Source organism: Anopheles merus, chromosome 3R, assembly GCF_017562075.2.
Source record: "Anopheles merus strain MAF chromosome 3R, AmerM5.1, whole genome shotgun sequence".
Lineage (NCBI taxonomy): Eukaryota > Metazoa > Arthropoda > Insecta > Diptera > Culicidae > Anopheles > Anopheles merus.
This window is the reverse complement of record NC_054084.1, coordinates 44,163,030-44,183,204: the sequence shown is the minus strand read 5'-3', so window position 1 is coordinate 44,183,204 and position 20,175 is coordinate 44,163,030. Positions and strand designations below refer to the sequence as shown.

General features: G+C 42.7%; 1 protein-coding gene across 5 annotated transcripts in view; it reads right to left on the bottom strand.

Moving 5' to 3' along the window:
* The window catches only part of LOC121595867 (unconventional myosin-Ia), a 72,284-nt gene that overhangs the window by 22,465 nt on the left and 29,644 nt on the right, over nucleotides 1-20,175 (bottom strand). For 3 of the 5 annotated variants that reach the window (XM_041920194.1, XM_041920192.1, XM_041920193.1), the window contains 2 exons: nucleotides 13,897-15,607; nucleotides 13,573-13,808 (listed from right to left, as the gene is read on the bottom strand). In XM_041920194.1, the coding sequence (XP_041776128.1) occupies nucleotides 13,573-13,808; nucleotides 13,897-14,870 (1,210 nt within the window). In that variant the 5' untranslated portion in view covers nucleotides 14,871-15,607. Of the gene's footprint in view, nucleotides 1-6,186; nucleotides 8,321-13,572; nucleotides 13,809-13,896; nucleotides 15,608-20,175 lie in introns of those variants that run through there. The other 2 variants (XM_041920196.1, XM_041920195.1) reach the window with 2 other exon arrangements.

Below are 20,175 nucleotides of genomic sequence, written 5' to 3'. Positions count from 1 at the left end.
TGAATACTTCCATAAATTCATATGACAGTTTGAAAACAAATATATTATGTAATCGTATTTATTTTTAAAGGTATGACGATTTCCAACGTACAATCAGATCAAATTTTTGGAGTACGATCAGATCAAAGTAATTTTTATTTGTTCTGTTAATCTACGTTCTTTTCCAATGTTATGCAAAGTGCGGTACTAGACTGTATAATTTAAAATGTCCTACCAATCGAAACACAATATTCGAATGAGACAAAAAGCCCTGTCGATCGAGCGGATAAAAAAGTTGGTATATTCTTAACTGCTTCTCTCCCTGGAAGCAACCATTCCCGACCCGCCGATCCGACGTTTTTATATGTTACTGATTCGGAGAGAGTTTTACGATAATTACATGTTTGGCTCCTGCACCTTGGACTAGAAAACTCGATCATCGTGCATGTGCGATGGAGCTTGACACAGCGAAAAGAAAACAGGCTCCGCCGTTCATCCGATTCGCCGCGTTTGGTAAGCTTTGAAACCTCTACGAGTGTAAACGCTTACAGTGGCGCTCAAACAACTTACACTTCAGCAACTGTAAGCAAGTTTCCAGCGTGAAAAAAATGGTTCCCTTCTCATAAATATATAAATTGACTATGAGGCAATCAGAATGCTTCCCGCCTTTCATTGTATCTGCTCTCACTCACTCGCACGCGGCTCTTCGGTTCGGTTTGACCACATGCTTCATTCCAGCTGCTGCACAACATTCAGATACCAGCCGTTCAAACAAACCGTCCTACCAAACAGGAGAGAAGGTAAACTCCCCAATTTAAACCATTCCAATCCGACCTCGTTCGCCCAGTTTGAAACTCCTCGAGCGGAATCGAGCGGACCATTTGAAGATCGCAACGGCTGGCTCCACATTCGTTGATCGCTCCAAACGGTCCCATACCTTGCTTCGCAGATAGTGTCTTTTCTCATAAGGAAATTTGCAATAAAAATAAATTTTTGTTTCCCCTGCCTGGGAGCGGGTATCTTTACGAGCACAGCCAGGGAACGAGTGTAGTTATGCGCAGGGACAGTTTCTGCAGTTGGTTACATTTTATACCAATTTATGCTTCTGGTCAACCAAACCATTTACAGTTTTGTTTTGTATTGCAGCATGCCAAACCAAGCTGCATGCAGAGCATCTGCAGTGCAGACGGATTCCACGATTGCAGTGCAAAGTATCAATGAAGTATTGAAGTTTGTTCCCGCTTTTCACCTATCTCATGTACTTTCGTGCTGCATGACAGTGCATGTGCTGTATGAACATTGTTAATAATAAAATTGTAGCTCTTGTACAACACATTGGCATGTTAAATAACTATCCATGGTACATTATAATTTGTACAATCCAAATAGCTACAAATATCAAGTGTAAAACTTCATTAAATATAAATCGTATGTTTCCTGGATTAGCCCTATGCAGAAATCATTTTCATATTTTAAATCGAAACAAAAAAGTTCTGTAACACATCGGGTAATTCAACGAATATCGCCCAAGAAATGGAAAATCGTGACAAACTGTTTTGCTGCTTTTGCGAATGAAAAGCTCCCTCCTTTCAAAAACCCTCGTTGAACATCCAATAGCTCGCAGCCTTGTGCTGTGTAGTGCTGGTAAATGGAATGAACGAAAAAAATGTTTCAAAGCACAGCTCACAACTATTGAACAGCCCATAGCCACGTCCCACTATAGCAGGGGACGGTGCAGTAAGAGGATTTTGTATGGTGTCAGGTCGTGTCATGCTTTTTGGCTCGGGACTATGTCAGAGAAATGGAAGAAGGGGTCAAACTACGAATGCTGGCTTACGTTTTTCTGGTTTCGGGCTGACAATTGCCCATAGACAAAACAGGGAGTGTGGTGAGTCGCGTTTGCACAAGACCCACGAGCACCGTTGGATTGCTGGAAGCCGTACTCTTGCTATGCGCTCTCGACTCAAAGTAAGTGGGTTAGCACAGCTAGCCAGGTAAACCGAAAGGCCGAATCAGCGCCACAACTAATGGCGTTGCCAAAGGAATTGCTGAGAAAATAGCAAACCTAAGTTTAGGTTCGCGTTGATCATATGAGCTACATTACTTTAAGTTTCGGCAATCTATCTGTGGAAAATTTAATCGTTTATTCAGCTTTTTTCATTCATTTTTCGTTACAAATCAACAGGACGAATGCGATTGCAATTTCCATTCTTTAAAAATTCAAAGTATATTAACAATGCTTTTGTTATTCCACTGCGAAGCCATAATAAGCCTACTCCTTCCTGTCTATGCACACGGAACGCACAATAACCGCCCCAAAACGAAGCGCAAGAAACTGATCGAGTGGCAGAATTTAATTATAAATATGAAATTTGATACGCCTCTGCGTTCATTGCAAGAGCCAACCCAACTCGAATCACGAAAACAGACTCACCATCTCCTCCGAAACTAACATAAATTATGTATGAATATAATTTGTGTGGTGTGTGAATTCGGGTTTTTTTTTATTTCTTCTTAACCAACTTTAATGTCTTTGCCACCAAACCATTTGTGGGTTTGCATTCCAGAGTGAAGCAAAGAACCGCGTGTTTTGTGCTTTGCGTCTCCGCACAAGAATCCTGCAAGAACAAAACATTCGGTCGGAATGCAAAAGATGAGATAGCAGACCAGCAGCACGCTGGCAATAAAACCGAAGTCTCACAACCCGTTCCGCAGCTCGTTTTGTGTAAAGGTAAACAAAACAAACTCATCCAGTTTGTACCCATGGCTGCCGTCGCATTTGGCGACGAAACGATCGGGGACAAGGGATGGAACGAAGCGAAAAAGCATACTAACATCACGAAATGCAGCTTCATTGCATCAGCCTTCAGCCTTTGCAGGCAGTGCGACACAATGGATATTGCACTTGGGTTTGCAAAGACGGGTTGGCGGATAGATGCAAGAGCGAAGCCCAACACCACGCTCAGCAGAACCGCACACAAAAATGGCCACCACAAATCATTGCATAAACATCACCACTTGGAAGAAAATTGTATCCGTTTGCATCCGCCCGGTCATGCTCCGTGCCCCGTCCTGGATGCACACGCTACGATGCACTTCGTACGCTGTGCACAGGTCGTTTTTCATTCGTTTGTCGGTACAGAGCAACGACAAACACTTGCGCTTGGCATATTTCTTGGAAACCGAACCGAAGGACACACAAGAAGACCAGAGAGACGCATCGATTGCGCGCCAAATGGCAGTCATCAGGGCGTCCTCGATCGGCTGCCATCGGAAAGCAACCATGAATGCATCGATAAATTCTGTTCCGCTCCAGGGGAAGAAACACGGAAGGAAGAAATTGCAATCGCGTGAGTGTGCCAGGCCTGAAGCGGGGAAATCAAGTTCCGAACATGAAATCGGAACATCCACCAAGATGTCTGTGCACACCATCCGTTGGCATCCTGTTTCGCTTCCACACCACTGCAATGATCGGGGGTTCGTCGCTTGTGCCACCGTTTAGCCTTTCGCGATCCCTTGTCTGTTGCTTGTCGAGCTGGACGGTAATGAAGGCACTTGCGCGAGTTGGCTTTTGGCGCGGGACATATGCACAACGCACAAGTAAGGGATAGTGCATGCTCTTTGAATAACATTTGTATGCCAATGCGTCAAGTAAATGTTATATAGAAAATGGCCAAATATAAATTTTACACTATCTTTAAACTTTCTTATCCTTACTTTTTTACTCTTTTCTAAACAACACTCTACATTATCTCACATATTTTTCAACGTAAACTTTATCCAAAAACAAATAAACAAAATGTGCAACAGATTTCCACAACAACAAATCCCAACAAACAAATCTCACCACCAAGGTATTTATTGTAATGTGACAATGAAACGACAGTTCAACAATATATTACTATAATTCAATGTATGCAATCATTCTCACTATGTTCAAAACCTGACTAACAACACTTTTCATACCATAATAATACCAACTACGCCGCAAAGATGATGGTCGCGCCGTCGCAAAGCTCGACCAACTGGAAGCAGCAGAAAGAAACGACGAAAGCAAAGCTGCCCACCAGTGGAGAACGGCATAAGTGCAAAATAAAAACAGACTCAGTCCGGCCATTTTCGAACCCGGTTCCCTGATTCCTGAAGAAGGCTAGTTTTCTTGAAGAACGGAAGAAAACATTCACTTTGCCAAAGCGCCCGGCGTCGTCAACCTTCAAGCTTGGCGAGGAAAGCACGCTGCAACGCTCCGGCAAACGAATGCATGGTTCAAGGTTCCGCCGTTTCGATCGCAATCGGGCTCGAATTAAATAACAACACAGAATCAAAACAGCAGGAGAACCAGACACAAGGCACCGAAAATGAACAACATATATGTAAGTTATAATTTTCGGAACGATGTTTCCCGTTTTTATTTCGTACAGGTCGCTCATATCCCCGATTGACGACCTGCACGCGTTCTTCTCCGAGCCGAAACAAATAAAATCCCAAATTCAATGCACTCCACCCCGTCCGATGGATCATGATCATCATTATCGTGATATTCACCGAACGATGCCAGAACACCACACATACGACAGTACGACAAGGAAGAACGACGCACGAAGAAAGATCGTTTGATAAATGCTAAAGGCTGCTACACAAGAGCAGCAAACAAACGAGGCAATAATTAGAAATCCATGGCCGAACCCGATATGCTGAAACGCAGGCAAACCGGAGATGGCATTTCCATTCCAGCCTGGTCGCTGCATTGGAACAGAGCTACTTGAATGCAACACCCAACGGACAGCGCCAACAGCGGTCGTTGGAGCGTCGCGGAAGAATTAATGTTTGGTTGCAGGTCGATCCTGCTCGATGCAATGCAGTTCGCAATCAAACGGGGAAGTTGGTTTGCATAAGGTTGGCGAGCAGTCGGCTGCCTGCTCATCATGGTTCCGATTGATGATAGACGGATGCACGACGTAAAGTGCTTTGGGCATCCTTTGTGCAGTGCGCCCGGAGCGGTGGTAGATGCTGCAGCTGCAATCAGTTAAGGCGAGCGCAGTGGCGTGATAGGTTAAGTGAGTGGTTCCATTTGTTAACCAAAAGCATTAGCACGGCGGTGACCATCGTGAAGGGTATGTACGATCGTCTTGAACACTGCTTTACGTCACCGCTCAATATACTTATACAAGGTCATGTTTTGGCAATGCAAAGTTGCAATATTAACTACTGAAATGTAAGTTATTCAACCAACATACATTAATGTACTATTTAACTGCTCCTTTCATATAAAATACCACCACAAAGACCAATTTCTACATACTAAGTGCGTCATTTAATACCATGTCGGTAAGAAAAATAACCAACAAAAGATAGTCTTTATAGACCACCATAAAATCTAACTACCGAATGAGTTGAAAGCAATTAGCCGCAGTCATTTCGTAGGTTCATTATCTGATTTTCTCTCTCGAATCATAGTTGACATTTTTTGTAGTCACGAGGCACGATCATTTTTTGGGGTGTTTGAAAAACGACTACGGGGCAGTGTGTTTCATTAATTGGCTGCTCGCTTGCAGCATACGCTCACACAACCCCATCATAAGGAATTTTAGATGCTTGCTTTCTGATGTAGTTGCTGTTGTTGTTACTGCACTGTCGTCAAAGGCTGGAATCATTTTCATGAGTAACGATATAAATAGCATAATTTCGTTTCAAAATTAATGACGTGCGTCATTAGGTTGGCGCGATCGCTGACCGGTGATGGTTGTCTTAAGATGCCGCCTGTGCTCTTTTGCCACGACAGCAGTAGGATGAATGAACACCGTTGGAGCCTCTGCATCCAACGCAAACGTTCGCATCGAGCAAAAACAATTTTGTGGTTGCTACATCGAAACTCAAACTCATTCAAAAAAAAAAGGAGAAGCGTACGCTACCCTAGTCGCTAGACGTTCGTGTTACTCGGGTGCTTGTGCACATGTGCAGCGTGGCACTTGCAATGGCAACGTTGGACATTCTAATTAGAGTGTATGGCTGTTGTGTTCGGTCGACTAAGCGGTAGCAACGTTATCGTTCGTGCAGCGCGATGCTACCCACCTGTCACATGAGCAAGCGGCTAAGTACTGTTTCAAAATACGTGTTAGAGCTTTAACACACCATCGACTTGTTTTCATGTTTGGCAAATCTGCTCTGTTTTAGAGCAATTCACAAAACCATCTAGTGTCTGCTTACCTTGCAACTTCTTTTCCGTTTCCCAAAACTTCTGCAGCTCTGTAAAGTATTTATCCAGGATGAAAACCTTCGACAGGCCGAGGGTGGCCATTTTGCTCGGAGAAGCACTATCGTAACGCTCGCTCGCACACTCCGTCACATCCACCATGCGGGTGTGTTCAGGAACGAACTTCGACGATCATCCGTGAAGCCGTTTCGCACAACTTATCACTCGGTTAATCCTGTTTTTTTTTTGCGTTACTCAACATAAATTACACCCTTTCGCGATGACCCCCAAAATATGTGAACTCGTCTGGAATGTGGTTTTATTTTCTTTTTTGCGAGCTGTTCAACGATTTTTTCACTTTGGGTATTGGGCTTTTTCCCTTATTCTTCTTTTGCACTGACTATGGCGCTACGGCAAGCGATTATGTTATGCTGTAATTATTGGGTTGAGGAATCGTTTTTTCCCGTATCTCCCGTTTTCTCATCTATACTCTTTCTTCGTTATTTTTTGTATCTCAACACTCTAACCCAATGTGTTTTGTAGGACCATTCTACGGACAGCATGTTTTCATTCAACTTCTCTATCCCGTCTTAACGCCTTAGCTTGGGTCACAAAAATCACTACACAGCTCCCTGCTCGCTGCTTTCCAGTTGTGGCTTTTGTTACCCTTCACTATACATACACACATACACAAACCATACATATACACATGAAAAAATACACGTACAAACTCACGCAACACAAGCATAGCACTTACACACATCCAGCTTCAAACAAAACTCCTTGCGCTATATTCCGGTATATTCGAAGATTATTATTACACTAGTTCCCCAACTTGTTTTCTTTCCTTTGCGCCATTTGTCCACTGCGCAACGGACTGCTCTTTCGCTATCTGTTTTCTACGTTTGTTTCGTTCCCTTTCGCTTCCTAATAACACTTCGACCTCTCTAACCATACATCATTCTCATTTATTTGAATTTCTTTCTCTGGCGAGCTTTTTACCACTTCGTTCGTAACAGCACCGCCTTCAACGCCCGTCAAACAAGGGATGGAAAAAAGATCGACGCCGCGCTTGTAGCCCACCGTCGTAATCCTCCATCAAAAAACATTTGTCTGTTCGTACACAGCGCAGGTTCCCGAAAGCCCTACGGAGCCTATGATTTATAATGCTTCATTTGGACAACCGACGAGCAGCCTCAGCATGGTTTCTTCTGTTGCTTTACCACTTGATGCTATCCCGTTTCTTCTCTGGGATACATAACCTTTCCGACGTATCTGTTGCTCACTGTTGCCTACAAGCGTTATTGTTAATGCTGTTGTTGGTCCTTCTTTTCTATACCTTTTAAATCGTGTTTCTAACCTTCCGTAGCTTCGTTCTTTTTCCCCTTTTCTTTTACTTTACAAACACACCGACTGGGATAATTTCGACGCTGTCGCTATTGTGGCTAGTTCCTTCCTTTCTATTGCGCTTTGTTCAGTTTGTTATTGAAGTTGTTGTTGTCGTTGTTGTTGTTGATGATGATGATGATGATGATGATAAACCTACTGGTGCTGCCGTTGGCTAAATGGCTAATGGCTCAACTAGCGAGAGCCAAATAAGGGTCACGAAAACACCTTTAACTGGTATTAGCCACCAAAACAATGCACTGCTTCAACTGTCAAACACTGTCACACATTTCAGCTCTGAACAAATTATTTACGTATATTTTTCACACTACTAATACCTTTTCGACGGCTTTTACACGCTACACGTTATACATTTTTGCAGCGGTTGGTGCATGTTTGCGATCTATAATATAGGTTCACGCTTTCATTTAACGCTACACTTAAATTGGATTACACCCCTGCTCAAAGCATATAGCACTTCTGGATTTGTTTTCCAGCACCTTCACTTTATGGTAGCACATTAACAGAGCTCATACGCGCTGCCATCGTCAGCGGAAACTTTCTCGAATCTGAAACCACGCACAGAAACGATCGTACTTCGAACCACTATTGTACATTTTTCTGCCTTTTCTTCACCATTCTTCTCTCTTTCAAAACGACCATGCTCAGATGAAACCCACACCACTAAAGGTTAACTTGCAAGGAAGAGCAACACCAACGTTTATTTCTTTGCTCGGAACTCACGCCGGAGTAACCAACACTCTTTTCGTGCATTAAGAATAAAAGCTTTGCGCAAGTATGCGTTCAGCGTCATGTCAAAAGATTTCGCTGAACGAATAAGCGACGAACCTCTCTAAAATTTGCTCAATGCGATGGCGATGAACACGGCTGTGAGATCGTGGTTAAAAGCTTGTTTTGTGAGCGAATGAAAATGCTCTCTTTTAATTTTGATCCACCCCTCTCCAACTGATCGAAGCTTTGCAGATCGACGGCACAGCATTGAAACGGCATGTGTATGCTCCTAAACTTTTATCTCCTTCGCTATCATAAAAGATTTGTATGTATGAGAATCGGACACTGAACCACACGAGACTACATCTTATGAACGATTTGTGTAACGTTCTATTAATTTGCGTAACATTATTTTGAAAGAAAAGATTTGATTATGAATAAAATATATGGGTTTATCCTAACAGTCCCATTTTAAATTTTAATAAATTTCTATTATTAATAATTTTGTGAAACTTTAATAAGAACCAACCGCATTGTGTCTATAATTCATTTCACAGCTTCTAGGTGTTCACGCAAAAAGCTCTCCTTTGAAAAAGCTCATCGCATGAATGAATTCGTACGATCAGATGCAGGGAAAGTAAATAGAAGAGAGATGCAACATCAAAAAGTTTATCCAACTACGTCGCTCAAACGCCGTTTATTAGTGTAAGTAAGGTTCCGTCCACGTTTCCGCGACACGCTCGGAGAGTTCCGCTCCAATACAGGTTCATCTGCCACACACGCGTAAAGGTACGGTCAAGTGAACAGGTTTTATTGTTCTCTTTCTCTACCATTTTTACTATCTTGCATGTTACCTCGCTCGCTCTGCAAGACGCTTGTCATTTTACCATGTGTCCTAAACGAATGTGTGGGGCCACTCGAAAGGGTCTCTGAGCCGATGGTGAAGAAAGGAGTGAAAAACGAATACATAAAACTCTACCAACACGCTAACTCAAAACTCATACCACAGACTCTTGCGAACCTCAACAAGCCTTAGACCGACTCCCTTTACGCATTTAAGCGCAGGAACCTGTTTCTAAGCCGTTTTCACGTTTGCCCAGAGTATCCGACGTTTGAATACCGGATCGTTTCTAATCTCCACAAAAACCTTTCGCCGATATTTAATTAGGAGAAAACAGGTCCACACAAATGCTGTGCTGGGTTCGGGCCATCCTAGCGGGTCAGATGTGAGCTGTTCGATTATTTTGTTGTGCACGATGTCAGATGAGACATGTCAGACACGACGGACTAACGTCTGACGCTGCGCAGGGTAGCACGACTCATTTCGGATGGGCTGTGTTCCTTTAATGGGCAAATTTAACCTGATTGCATCACTCCGGCTCTTTAGCCCGGAATCGGTAGGCACGGGCGCGGCCTTCTGCATTATCAATAGCGTTTTTCCGTCGCATGAATGATGAGCACAATTTGGAGCCCGTCTGGAGAGCCACGAGTGCATCTTCACGCGCAAGAGGTGAAAAAATCGCAAGAATGCCTTGCATCCCCATCGCAGTGATTCGTTTGCGCCGAGCAAAAGGCAAAAGAAGTATCACTTGCCACAGGCAGATTCTCATTACACGAAAAATTACCTTTGCAACATTGTTGGGAGTCTTTTTTGTACCATCACATGCTCCCCAAAGCTCCACGCCCGTAAATGGAAACAATGAGTATATTCTGGCGATGTTGAGTTTTTTCTTCATTCTTGCATTTTGCAACTTATATTATCAGCGGCTGCAATCATTGAAACATCCCTGCAGGGCTGAAGCAGCGCCACTGACGAAGAAAACTCATCGCCAAATATACAAATCAAGCTCCTTGAGGACATTGCACAGTGCGATTTTCGCGATTATTGTCAGACACTTCAGGTGATTTTGTTCGCTTTCTTCGTCAATCCCCTTAGTTACTCACGCCGTCATCATTTCACATATTTATTATGCAAATTCATTATGCTTTGGGTTAATCTGCTCATTAGGGATCTGTAAAGGCTGATGGGGAACCGAGGTATGGCCGACGTCTTTTTTAGAGGCGATACACCAGCGCGCATGAAATGTAAACGTTCATTAATGGCGCATTGTATTGAGTATCGGGGTGGGTCAGATCAATAATCATTTAATTTACAGCTTCAAGCAATAAGTATTAACGGATTAAAAATTATATATAACTCTGGTTTGACGATGAAACTCAAGTAAACAACTTTTGCGTTCACGGTGTTCTGCGAAGAGAGGTTATGAAGTTTAGTTATATGCTCATTTCTAAATATTATGTAAATGTTTTGTAAATTTATTTTTATCAACAATAAATAAACTTGATACAGTACGGTAGCTTATTCGCTGATTCTCCTTAAGAGTCTTTTTGTTTAGTTTCTTATTCCGTTACTTCTATCACGTTTCGATATTTTAATGCTTTTCAAAACGTACATGAACAGTAGCGATTAACAATGCATTTGAAAAACTGTATTTTGTATTTGAACAGCTAAATAACTTCATTTCAATGTATACGTTAAATCAAACAAGAAAAGCTCTAACCTAGCTTTCAAGCTTTGAGGAGCTTTTGCCACACCCCGCTATTTTTGCAGAGCTTTCACCTTTATACCAGAAGCGTACGTCGAAGGACTCGTGGTGTGTTTTTTGGATTTTTAGTACAAATTTAGTACAGGTCATTGAAACCTTTACCATCATTGATTAAGTATTTTTGAGATTAATTTCAAAAAACTAAATTAAAATAAAATAACCGGCGAATCGAAACATGTTATTTTTTAAATCTGTTGTTTGTTTTGTCAACCCAATATGCTGTTTAAAATTTCTTGTTATGGTTCCATACTTGAAAACCAAACATGTTCTTACAATGTAAAAAGGAACGTTTGGTGTTTTATCGCGGTGTACAATCACATTCATTCGCGATGCATTCTTAACATCACGCTTATCAACATTATTCTCACACGCCTACATACAACTTTTATCGTGTTTATCTCATTAAAAAGACGGTCATTTTACAGGCGGATATACATCCCCATATGTTGACGTGATGTGCTGCGCTTATCGTCCCTTTGCCCCGAATGATCCAAATGCCAGGTTGTCCTAAGCGAGTGGTGCAAGTCAGCAACCTTCGACTTTTCCTGCGCATACGCTACGTGCGTTTGCGTTTACTTCGCGCAGATTGTGCAGTTTCCTTTTACTCCACCGTTTCGTCTGCAGTTTGCTGTGCGATCGCATTATCACGCTCCGGTTGTTTATTTTGTTCACTCGTATTGCTTCTCGAGCGAAGGGCCCATTTTCTGGTATTTCACGAATCATAAATTTTAATCGCACCGGGCATACTTATGTTAATCAAAATTGAATTTAAACTGATAACATCGTTCACTTGCAACGCATAATTGAATGAAACCTTTGACGTTTCAGCATGGTTTCAGCGTGCGCCGTCGATACTTATTCTCGCCGTTTTCGCAGATTTCCGCAAGAGAACGTTGATATACTATATTTTTTCAACTCGTCCTCTGGTTTACAGAAACCCGTCCCCAGTATGATAACTGGTCGAGGATTTGTTCTTAACGCGGCACAGGTACAGGGAGGTAAAATGAATTGTTTAAAAAACACCCTATTCCAGGTAGGCCTCACAACACAGTAGAATGAACAAAAACACAGGAAATAGACTCAAAGATACGATAATACACAGAAAGAGAGAGATATATATAGAGAGAGAGGAAGAGAGAGAGAGAGAGAGAGAGAGAGGTAGAGAGAGAGAGAGAGAAAGAGAGAGAAAGACTGGGAGGGAGAATAGTCAAGAAAGCCACGAACTGGAAAAAACAGCCTGTCCCACACGCTTGTAATTGACGGACCAGAGCAAACAATCGAAAGCGTAAACTCACTCTTCAAAAATCTGGACGATGAAAGAAAAATTACCTGCCACGGACCTGTTAATACAACTTAAATTATCCGTTTTTTCTTCCCTTGATTCCCTAACCTTGGAACTGCAATTCACTTAAATCCGTGCTCGTGTTCAGGTTGAAAGGTGGTCGTAACGCCATACTAGAATCACCTCGGATTCTATCACTTGATCATCTCATCAATGCTTGATGGATGTAAACTTCACATAAACAAGTGACCGAATACGTGTCGTTGAATGTTTATCGATAGATTTGGGTTGTGTGGTCAAAAAAAAAAATGATTTACAATGACAATTGCCATTTTATTATCAAGTTGTTTGCTTATAAAACGGAGAAAACTTAAGTGTCTTTCGGGAATCGTAATTTTATAAATCAAATTAAAAATAGCTATATTTATATGATAGTTTAGCATCTTTAATAGAACAATAAAACGATCCGAACATACGAATATATTCAATTTCAACAAATCACTTTCATCCATAATGCAAATTCTGTGCCGTCGACACTCGATGATCAATCATTCAGTCTCTCTTGAACCAAAAGTCATCATGCCAGCGTGATGTATCCGAATTTCATCACGTCAACAGCATTACGTTAAAAAAATGTGAATCGTTCATCATCATTTGTTAATGTTTCTGCAAACCACTGACTGTTCATCTCAATGCTTTTGCCCTCCTTGGCGGCACTTTTATCATATACTGACATGTTTGCTGAACATCATAATTGTTTGATGATTGATCCAACAATGGCTGGATACGTTTGTAGAGGTATGAAACATTCAACCACATAAGCCCTGCACATCTCGTTTTGTTGACGTGGCTCAGAGCACCGTTACTGATAAATTAATTCATAGATATTCTAGATCATATTAGTATGACGGATTATCAAAAAGAGACCTTTAAGCAGACCGTTATGAAATAAACAGCATTCAGCTATGAGGTATTTGCGTTCTTGATTCATTCTTCATCACATGTAACCTTTTAGAGCCGTTCGCACTTCCACGTATGATATACGCAAAATCAATATAGGGTATTTTTTGAAGATATCAAATGCTAGCAGACTATCGTCTCGATTCCCAATAATTTAATACATCTTTTCCATTTTAAGGCTACGCCCTAGCGCTTAAGGTTTCAAAAAGAAATGGGCTCTTTACCACCAGAGAACACCAAAGCCATGCTGATCATGGTGTCAGGTTCTGCCTGCGATGGGATTAATTTGGTCATTAATTTCAATTTTCACAACAAAAACACCCTGACAACATGACTGTTTGTGGCCGTTGCAAGTGGCGTGTGAATGGTGAGCAACGGCCTCCTTTGCAGGAAAAAAACACTAAAAGAGCAACAAATAGCGTGTTCTTACTTACCCGCATTCGGACGTCGTTTTTTGCCGCTACGATTCGGCACACTGTAGATCGGTCCCGGCCGATCAGCCGAGTTTCGATCGATTGGTAAAGTCGTGGAGGCACGCGAGAAGCTAATCGACCCGTGGGCTCGAGACACCGGCCTCTGCATCGGTGGTGACACGCTTTTTGGCTTCCGCACGTCAATGGGTGTTCGCGCACGGGACAACGGAAATGACGCCGGTGCCGAAACGGAAGGGCTGAGAAGCAAACGGGTGACGGTGGCAAAGGAATTGAAAGTTAGAACATGTGAGGATACGTTCACATAGCAAAAGTCATTCAACTTACTTCATTGCCGTTTTGTATTTGCAAAAGAAGTCTGGCCGCATCCGATGCCGCATCAGGAATAGTTCGCAGGCGCGCAAGATGTCCACGTTCGTGCGAATGCTACCCCAGTCCGGTTCGGTGCCCTTGTTTGCGATACTGAACGGGCCCAGCGCTTCGCCCTGGAATTCCGGAATGTTGTTGAAAAAATCCGACGTCTTGTCGTAATCGTCACGTTCACCCGGGTCAGGACCATCGGGTAGGGCAGGTGCATCGACTATCACTCCATCCATTCTCGAGCGACACATTTGCTGCCTCGTCGGTTTTAGGGCACTTTCGAAACCCTCGAAATCCTCGTCCTCACTGGAGTTGCTAGAATAACTGAGACTACTGCCCTGTGAGCTTGCCGACTCCAGCCCAATGCCTCGATCCGTATGATCCGGCTGTCTGGAGGATGGCGCCTTTTGACTACTCTTTGTACGACATCTAGCATCGATCGCTTGACAGCTTCTCTCTATCGTTTTGGTGTAGGAATGCCCATTCGCCATAGCAGATGCTACTCGACCACTCCACAGACTTTCCGAATCGAGATACATTGTGGTCGATTCCTCCGGTAGGGCTAACTTGCCAACTGCTGGGTGCTTGCTGCCACCATTTGTCATCGAGAGACGCGCATCATGCTCCTGCCGCTTGCCGTCCCTCGAATTACCCGCCTCGCCGGAACTGCCCACTCCACTGGTGCCGCTTTCTTCACCATTCTCATCCGACGGTCGAATGCCAAATTTCATCTCATTATTCGTTAGTACGCCCGCCAATTCCTCACCCACGCTGCGATCGACGTACATGCTAGCTCCACGCAAGTTTCGCTGCAACCGCTTCACATCGAGCTCCTTCAGCGTGTACAACCGCGGGAAACCGCCATCATCGTATGTTGACGAGCTTCTCAGACGCTCCCGGCCGAGGGTCGCCTGCTCGTACGTTTGGTCCGGCAGCAACATGTCACCATGTCAACTCCTGGACGGAACTGGTTTGACTGTTTGTCGTTTGTTTGTTTTCGGGAGGCGAGCTTTAGCGAATTGATCGATGTGTAAGGTAAACGGTACGCAGCCTTTAACTGGCCTGCCGGCCAGCGTGCGCGTTCTCACCTTTGCTAGTGAATAGGTCGGAGGATGCGAGTGAGTGCGATGCAACAGTGGGTTTCGAATATTCAACCAGCCTCAGCCGGCTCTCCACACCATCACAGGCATAATCAGTCGAAAATGCTGCCCCAACGATTTGCGCTCTGCGTCTTCTCATGCCTTCTGTTTCATCTACTGCACCAAAAATCGTTTGTGTCGCCAAAAAAACATTCAACACAGGACAATCGTAACGAATCGCGCGGACAACAGCCGGTCCGTGCTCCTGTTGGTGGGATTCCTTCTTGAGAAATTGTAAATTTCACTTGCACCACCATTTGGGGCGCATCACACTACTCGCGAGGGGATGGTGTGGCCTTAAACCGTGGACGATTTGGTGTTGCCTTGTCGAATTTTCATTCCGATTGCTTTTTCCGATCTGCTTGCCTTCCTGTTTTTGTTGGGTTGTGCCAAAACTCAACCTTTTTTCGTCTCTTGGTTGTAATATTTTCTTCCCCACTCGCTCGATTTGTATCTGCAATTTAGAACAGGTTTTGCAAACGGAAAGTCTGTCAAGCCTCCGCTGAAACGCCGCTTACTGATGTGACGGATTGTCAACCCTGGAAAGTGTAGCAACACCGAGAGTGGACTGTTAGTTTTAGTTAGTTTTAATGGTATATTATAGCGGTAATGAGCACAATATTCAATATAAATAGACCATCGCTGCCATAAAATAATGATTCTATTTCTTATGTCATATTTTATTTCTGATACTTTTTTTATTATTGCTACACTATTTTTAGGTGCACGTACATTAACCCCAAATGCTATCATACTACAGTGGGCCGCGTAATCGTCGAACAAGCTTTGCCTATTAAATTATGGCATTACACATCAGCTTGATGCTACTGCGGCATGCTGAAGCGCAAGAAATTCAATCGCATTCATGCGCGGCAGAGCGTCATGCTGCCCCAAGACCCTCACTTACTGTCGGTAGAAATGAGCGTAATCCATTGGGAAAATGAAGATATTGTCCGAATGCCTGCGGGCCCCGAACCTCGAGCCCGTCAGCAACGCGCCACAAGTAAGAAGTGTCATAATTATTCTACATCAATTTTCAACCGCACATGGATGCGCACCGGTTTTCCTTTCCTGTCCCTGCCCTACTCGAGATGCTCTCCCGTTGCTCATCTTTACGTTCTGAATCATCATAATCGGATCATTCGCTGTCAGCGGCAAAGCAAAGATACGTCTTGCGTTGCCAGTTAGGGCTGCACTTCAATGTAAAGTAGACAACATCATCACCATCATTGCCGACATCGAAAGAACTACAGCCAGCCCGGGAATACCGCGCTCAGAAGCTCGGCGGATAGTCGCCATTGCACAAAACAAAACAAACAAACATGTTTGGTGTGGTTTGCTTTGAGGGCAAAAGATCGTCCCTATTCTACCGGAGGAAAGCTTCAGCACGATGTTGCATTAAGCAAACGGGCGGGCTTAACTTCCGACAGATACAACGGAACCACAACTTATGCATGCGTATTCATTGTTTTCGGATACTTTCATTCTGATCGTAATGATGGTCGTCCGAATATAAAACAAAAACATTTGTGCATTTTTGTTCTGGTACACAACTAGCCGTGTATCTTGTGCCAGGTTGTGTAACCAACGATGGAGAGGATAATTTAATTCAATTGTGAACATTACAAAACAGAACTAGTTCGGCTTAAATGCATACAAAAAAAAAACAACTGAAGCGTGTCGTAGACGGGCTACTCCCCCCCTGTCTCAAGTGTTTCAGATCTTTGCAAACGTATACCCACAACTTCTTGGATGGTATTGAGATTTTAATTTTGTTTTGTTCTTGTTGTAGCAGTACAACTAGTTTGATATTTTACGCCAAACACACGAACCCGCAGCCGTGCTGTCAGGGGTTGTGTTTTTGACATCGAGCCGACACTAAGCGGTGTACGGGAAAAATGAAGGCTCGTCAGTGAGTGTGTGTACAGTGTACGAGCTTAATTTATTCGACCAGCTTTTTAAGCTTACGGCTTGAAGCCCGTTCGTAGGGCGAATCTCCCACAGAAGCAATAGATTTGTGAAAATTTGCTGCCGCAAATTATTCTGTTTGTTCTCTATTAGTTCTAGATGAGATGAACCAAGATGAAAAAAGGGTGTGTTGTAACAATTATTCGAAACGATTCGAACACATTTTAGGATTTGATTTAATTTTTGAAACAATATAACTATTACTCTTTGCTTTAATCAATAATTTTGAGAATATTTTAGATACATTCGATCAACAATTCATCTAATGGGTCATATTTTACCTAACTGCACATCAAACATCTTCATAGTAATTTTATAATTATATCCAAGATGCTTGTTTTTATATAAATACAAATCAACGAAGCTGGCACTCTTAGGGAAAAACGGCTAAATCCCAACCTCATCCGCTCATTGTAAATAAACATGCCTTTGCTTAAGGATGGCGCAAGCCGAACGCAAACCGATCGCAGACGAAGGAAGCGTAGAGACGCTCTTAAGTGGCCCATAAAAAGACACGCCACTTTGAACGCCTGTTCCATCTGGACGGAACGTTCCATCGATGGCCAAGATGACTCTCTGGTAGCCAGTTCGTATGTGAACCGATTTGTCTTCCTCCGCAATGTTTTCCACAGTACGGAAACGGCAACATCCCGAGTGCCAGTGGTAACAATAGCGTCAATGGCAGCAATGTGAGTAGCCTGGGACAACATAAATACTTCTCTAAATGCGCTCCACCCCAGAAGGGGCCATCTCTTGACGACGGGAGGGGCATATTTACACAGCGCTGGCTGCCATCAAGAAACCCGGCGAGGAAGATGCTTGCCTCGGCTAGGATGGGGTACAGGGGCAAAAGATGTTGATTTGATTTTCATTTTCGATTTATGGGTAGCAAATGCCAATGTACGCCACACATCGTGTCGACCGGAAAGGAATGGAAGCGGTCGTAGGAAGTGGACTATTTTATGGTGTGGCCTAGTTACCAGCCGGGCTTCTACTCGGTCGCAAAATTTCGTGGTGCTTAAAGAACATCTTGTTCTTCCATATTATATTATATATACTACATTTCATACATAAATATGTGTTTTAGTCAACTAGGTTAAAGTTAAGCTATAGCTCTACAAAACTCTCACAAACCATTTCAAAGAGTTTCGCGCACCTCATCATGCCACTATCATTAATCAGTCCTTCACAGTCAATCAATCGGGCGTGATCCATCGTACAGAGCGATTCGAAAAGACAAGCGGCACCAAAGATAATACCCAATAAGTCGTCGCTTTTCTCAAACGGACAACAACCATCTGTAGAGATACTTTGCGGGCTTTGCGTCTTTCTTTCTCGTGAAACACAACCATCCGTTTGAATAATTGTAACAAAGCTAAGCGAACAATTTTCTCGTCACGACTTCCATGTAGTTTTGGTGCCGAGATTAAGCGCTGTTCTTCACTGCGAGAGGATTTGCTGTGGTATTCACTGTTTTTACTTCCTGTGCTTCTTATTTTTCTATGGTCAGTACAGCTTCAACAAGTTAGGAAAAATGCCGAAGTTAAGCTTGAAAATTCAAAACATCTACCTTCAATTACTACACAATACAGAAAACACATCAAGATGTATCAACAACTGGTGGTTTTATTTTCTATTCACGCGAAATGATCTTTAAATTGTGCATAAATTATGTATTGTAAAGTGTAAAATGTGTTTAGCAGTTTTATGCAAGCAATTATTTTACTCATTTAAAGATGAAAGCATGCACATCACAACGTACCATGGATGTTCAATACAAAGACATTGTCCACGCGTTGTTGTTATTCTCGTAAATTGTACAATTTCACTATGTCTCTCATACCATCGTTAGACGGTTGCAAGCTGCAAAATTTCTCGCAAGCTATTAGACGTCTTGTTCGACTGTGTTTTCTCGATACTCTACAGATCTTCCGTTTCAAATAGTTCTGCTGTTAAAAGTATGGGCTGTCCTAATGCTGGTACCACTTTTGCAAAGGTATGTAAATTGCGATAGGGCAAAAAGGCGACGAATGTGTCCAAAGTGCTGTCCCTTCCTGAGCATGGGTTCGTCGCTTGTCGCCCGTCAAGGTCCAGATGAGGCAAATTAGAACCGCTTTATCAACGCTTTTAGCCGGTTTGTAAGTTTTATTTTCTAGAATCATTTCCCTGGTAAGCTCAATCAGGACGGGTGTTTGAATCTCGACAAACTCAAGCTTGAGTTTAAGCTTCAACAGTTTCCTCAGCATCGTATTTCCTCCGTCAAGTCAACTATCTCGATTTTACTTCTCTCACTTGTTCTGATGCTAACCTGTTCACTGCAGAGTGGAGTTGCGCAAGACGACTAGATAAATATTACACACCTCTCCGGCAAATCTGTTGGTTGGATAGCTGATCGTACTTTGCATAAATTTATGGTTATATTTTAATTCAATCAACCCAACGTCAGAATAACATGGTGAGGAACACAAGTAGAGTAAGAACGAGTATAATTTCTTTATAAGTATCACGATTAAACTAAGAAGTCCTACTTTTTTTGTAGCCTATTGGTGATAAATTTTAGTTTGAAGTAAGACTTCAACCTACACATCACAAATAATTATTTATTTATATATTTAAATAATGCTATACATCAATGAAATGTTCAACCCCAAAACAAATACTCCGTTTAAAGTAAATGCGCTTTGTACAAAGTGTTACTTACTTAGTGAAACTTACTGCTTACCTGAAAGCAATGATGATTTTTTCATAATTTATTTTCCACTCCTTTTAACCGAGCAAGTGCATCACAGACGTTAGCGTTTTTATGGTATGTATCAACTTCAACAGCTGCCAAATCCATTATGTGGTCATGGCATACGTGCTGCAGAGGTTCTTGATCTTTCTCTCAGGTCGTCCGTTTGCTTGCAGTTCACGCTCATACTCTCACGTATTCGTAATCATTTCACATACTATCAAGAAAAGATGCATTGCTAAGCCCAGAAGTTCACCTTACCCGGTGGAGAGTAATTTAATTAGCTAGCTTGCTGCTCGCATCTTGTCAATCGGAATGCACATCTCGTTTCGAGCTGTTTAAGATGGCCAATTCAGTTGAGCGGTGATCGTACTGAAGTGGTCGTCATCTTGGTGGAATGGTTTCACT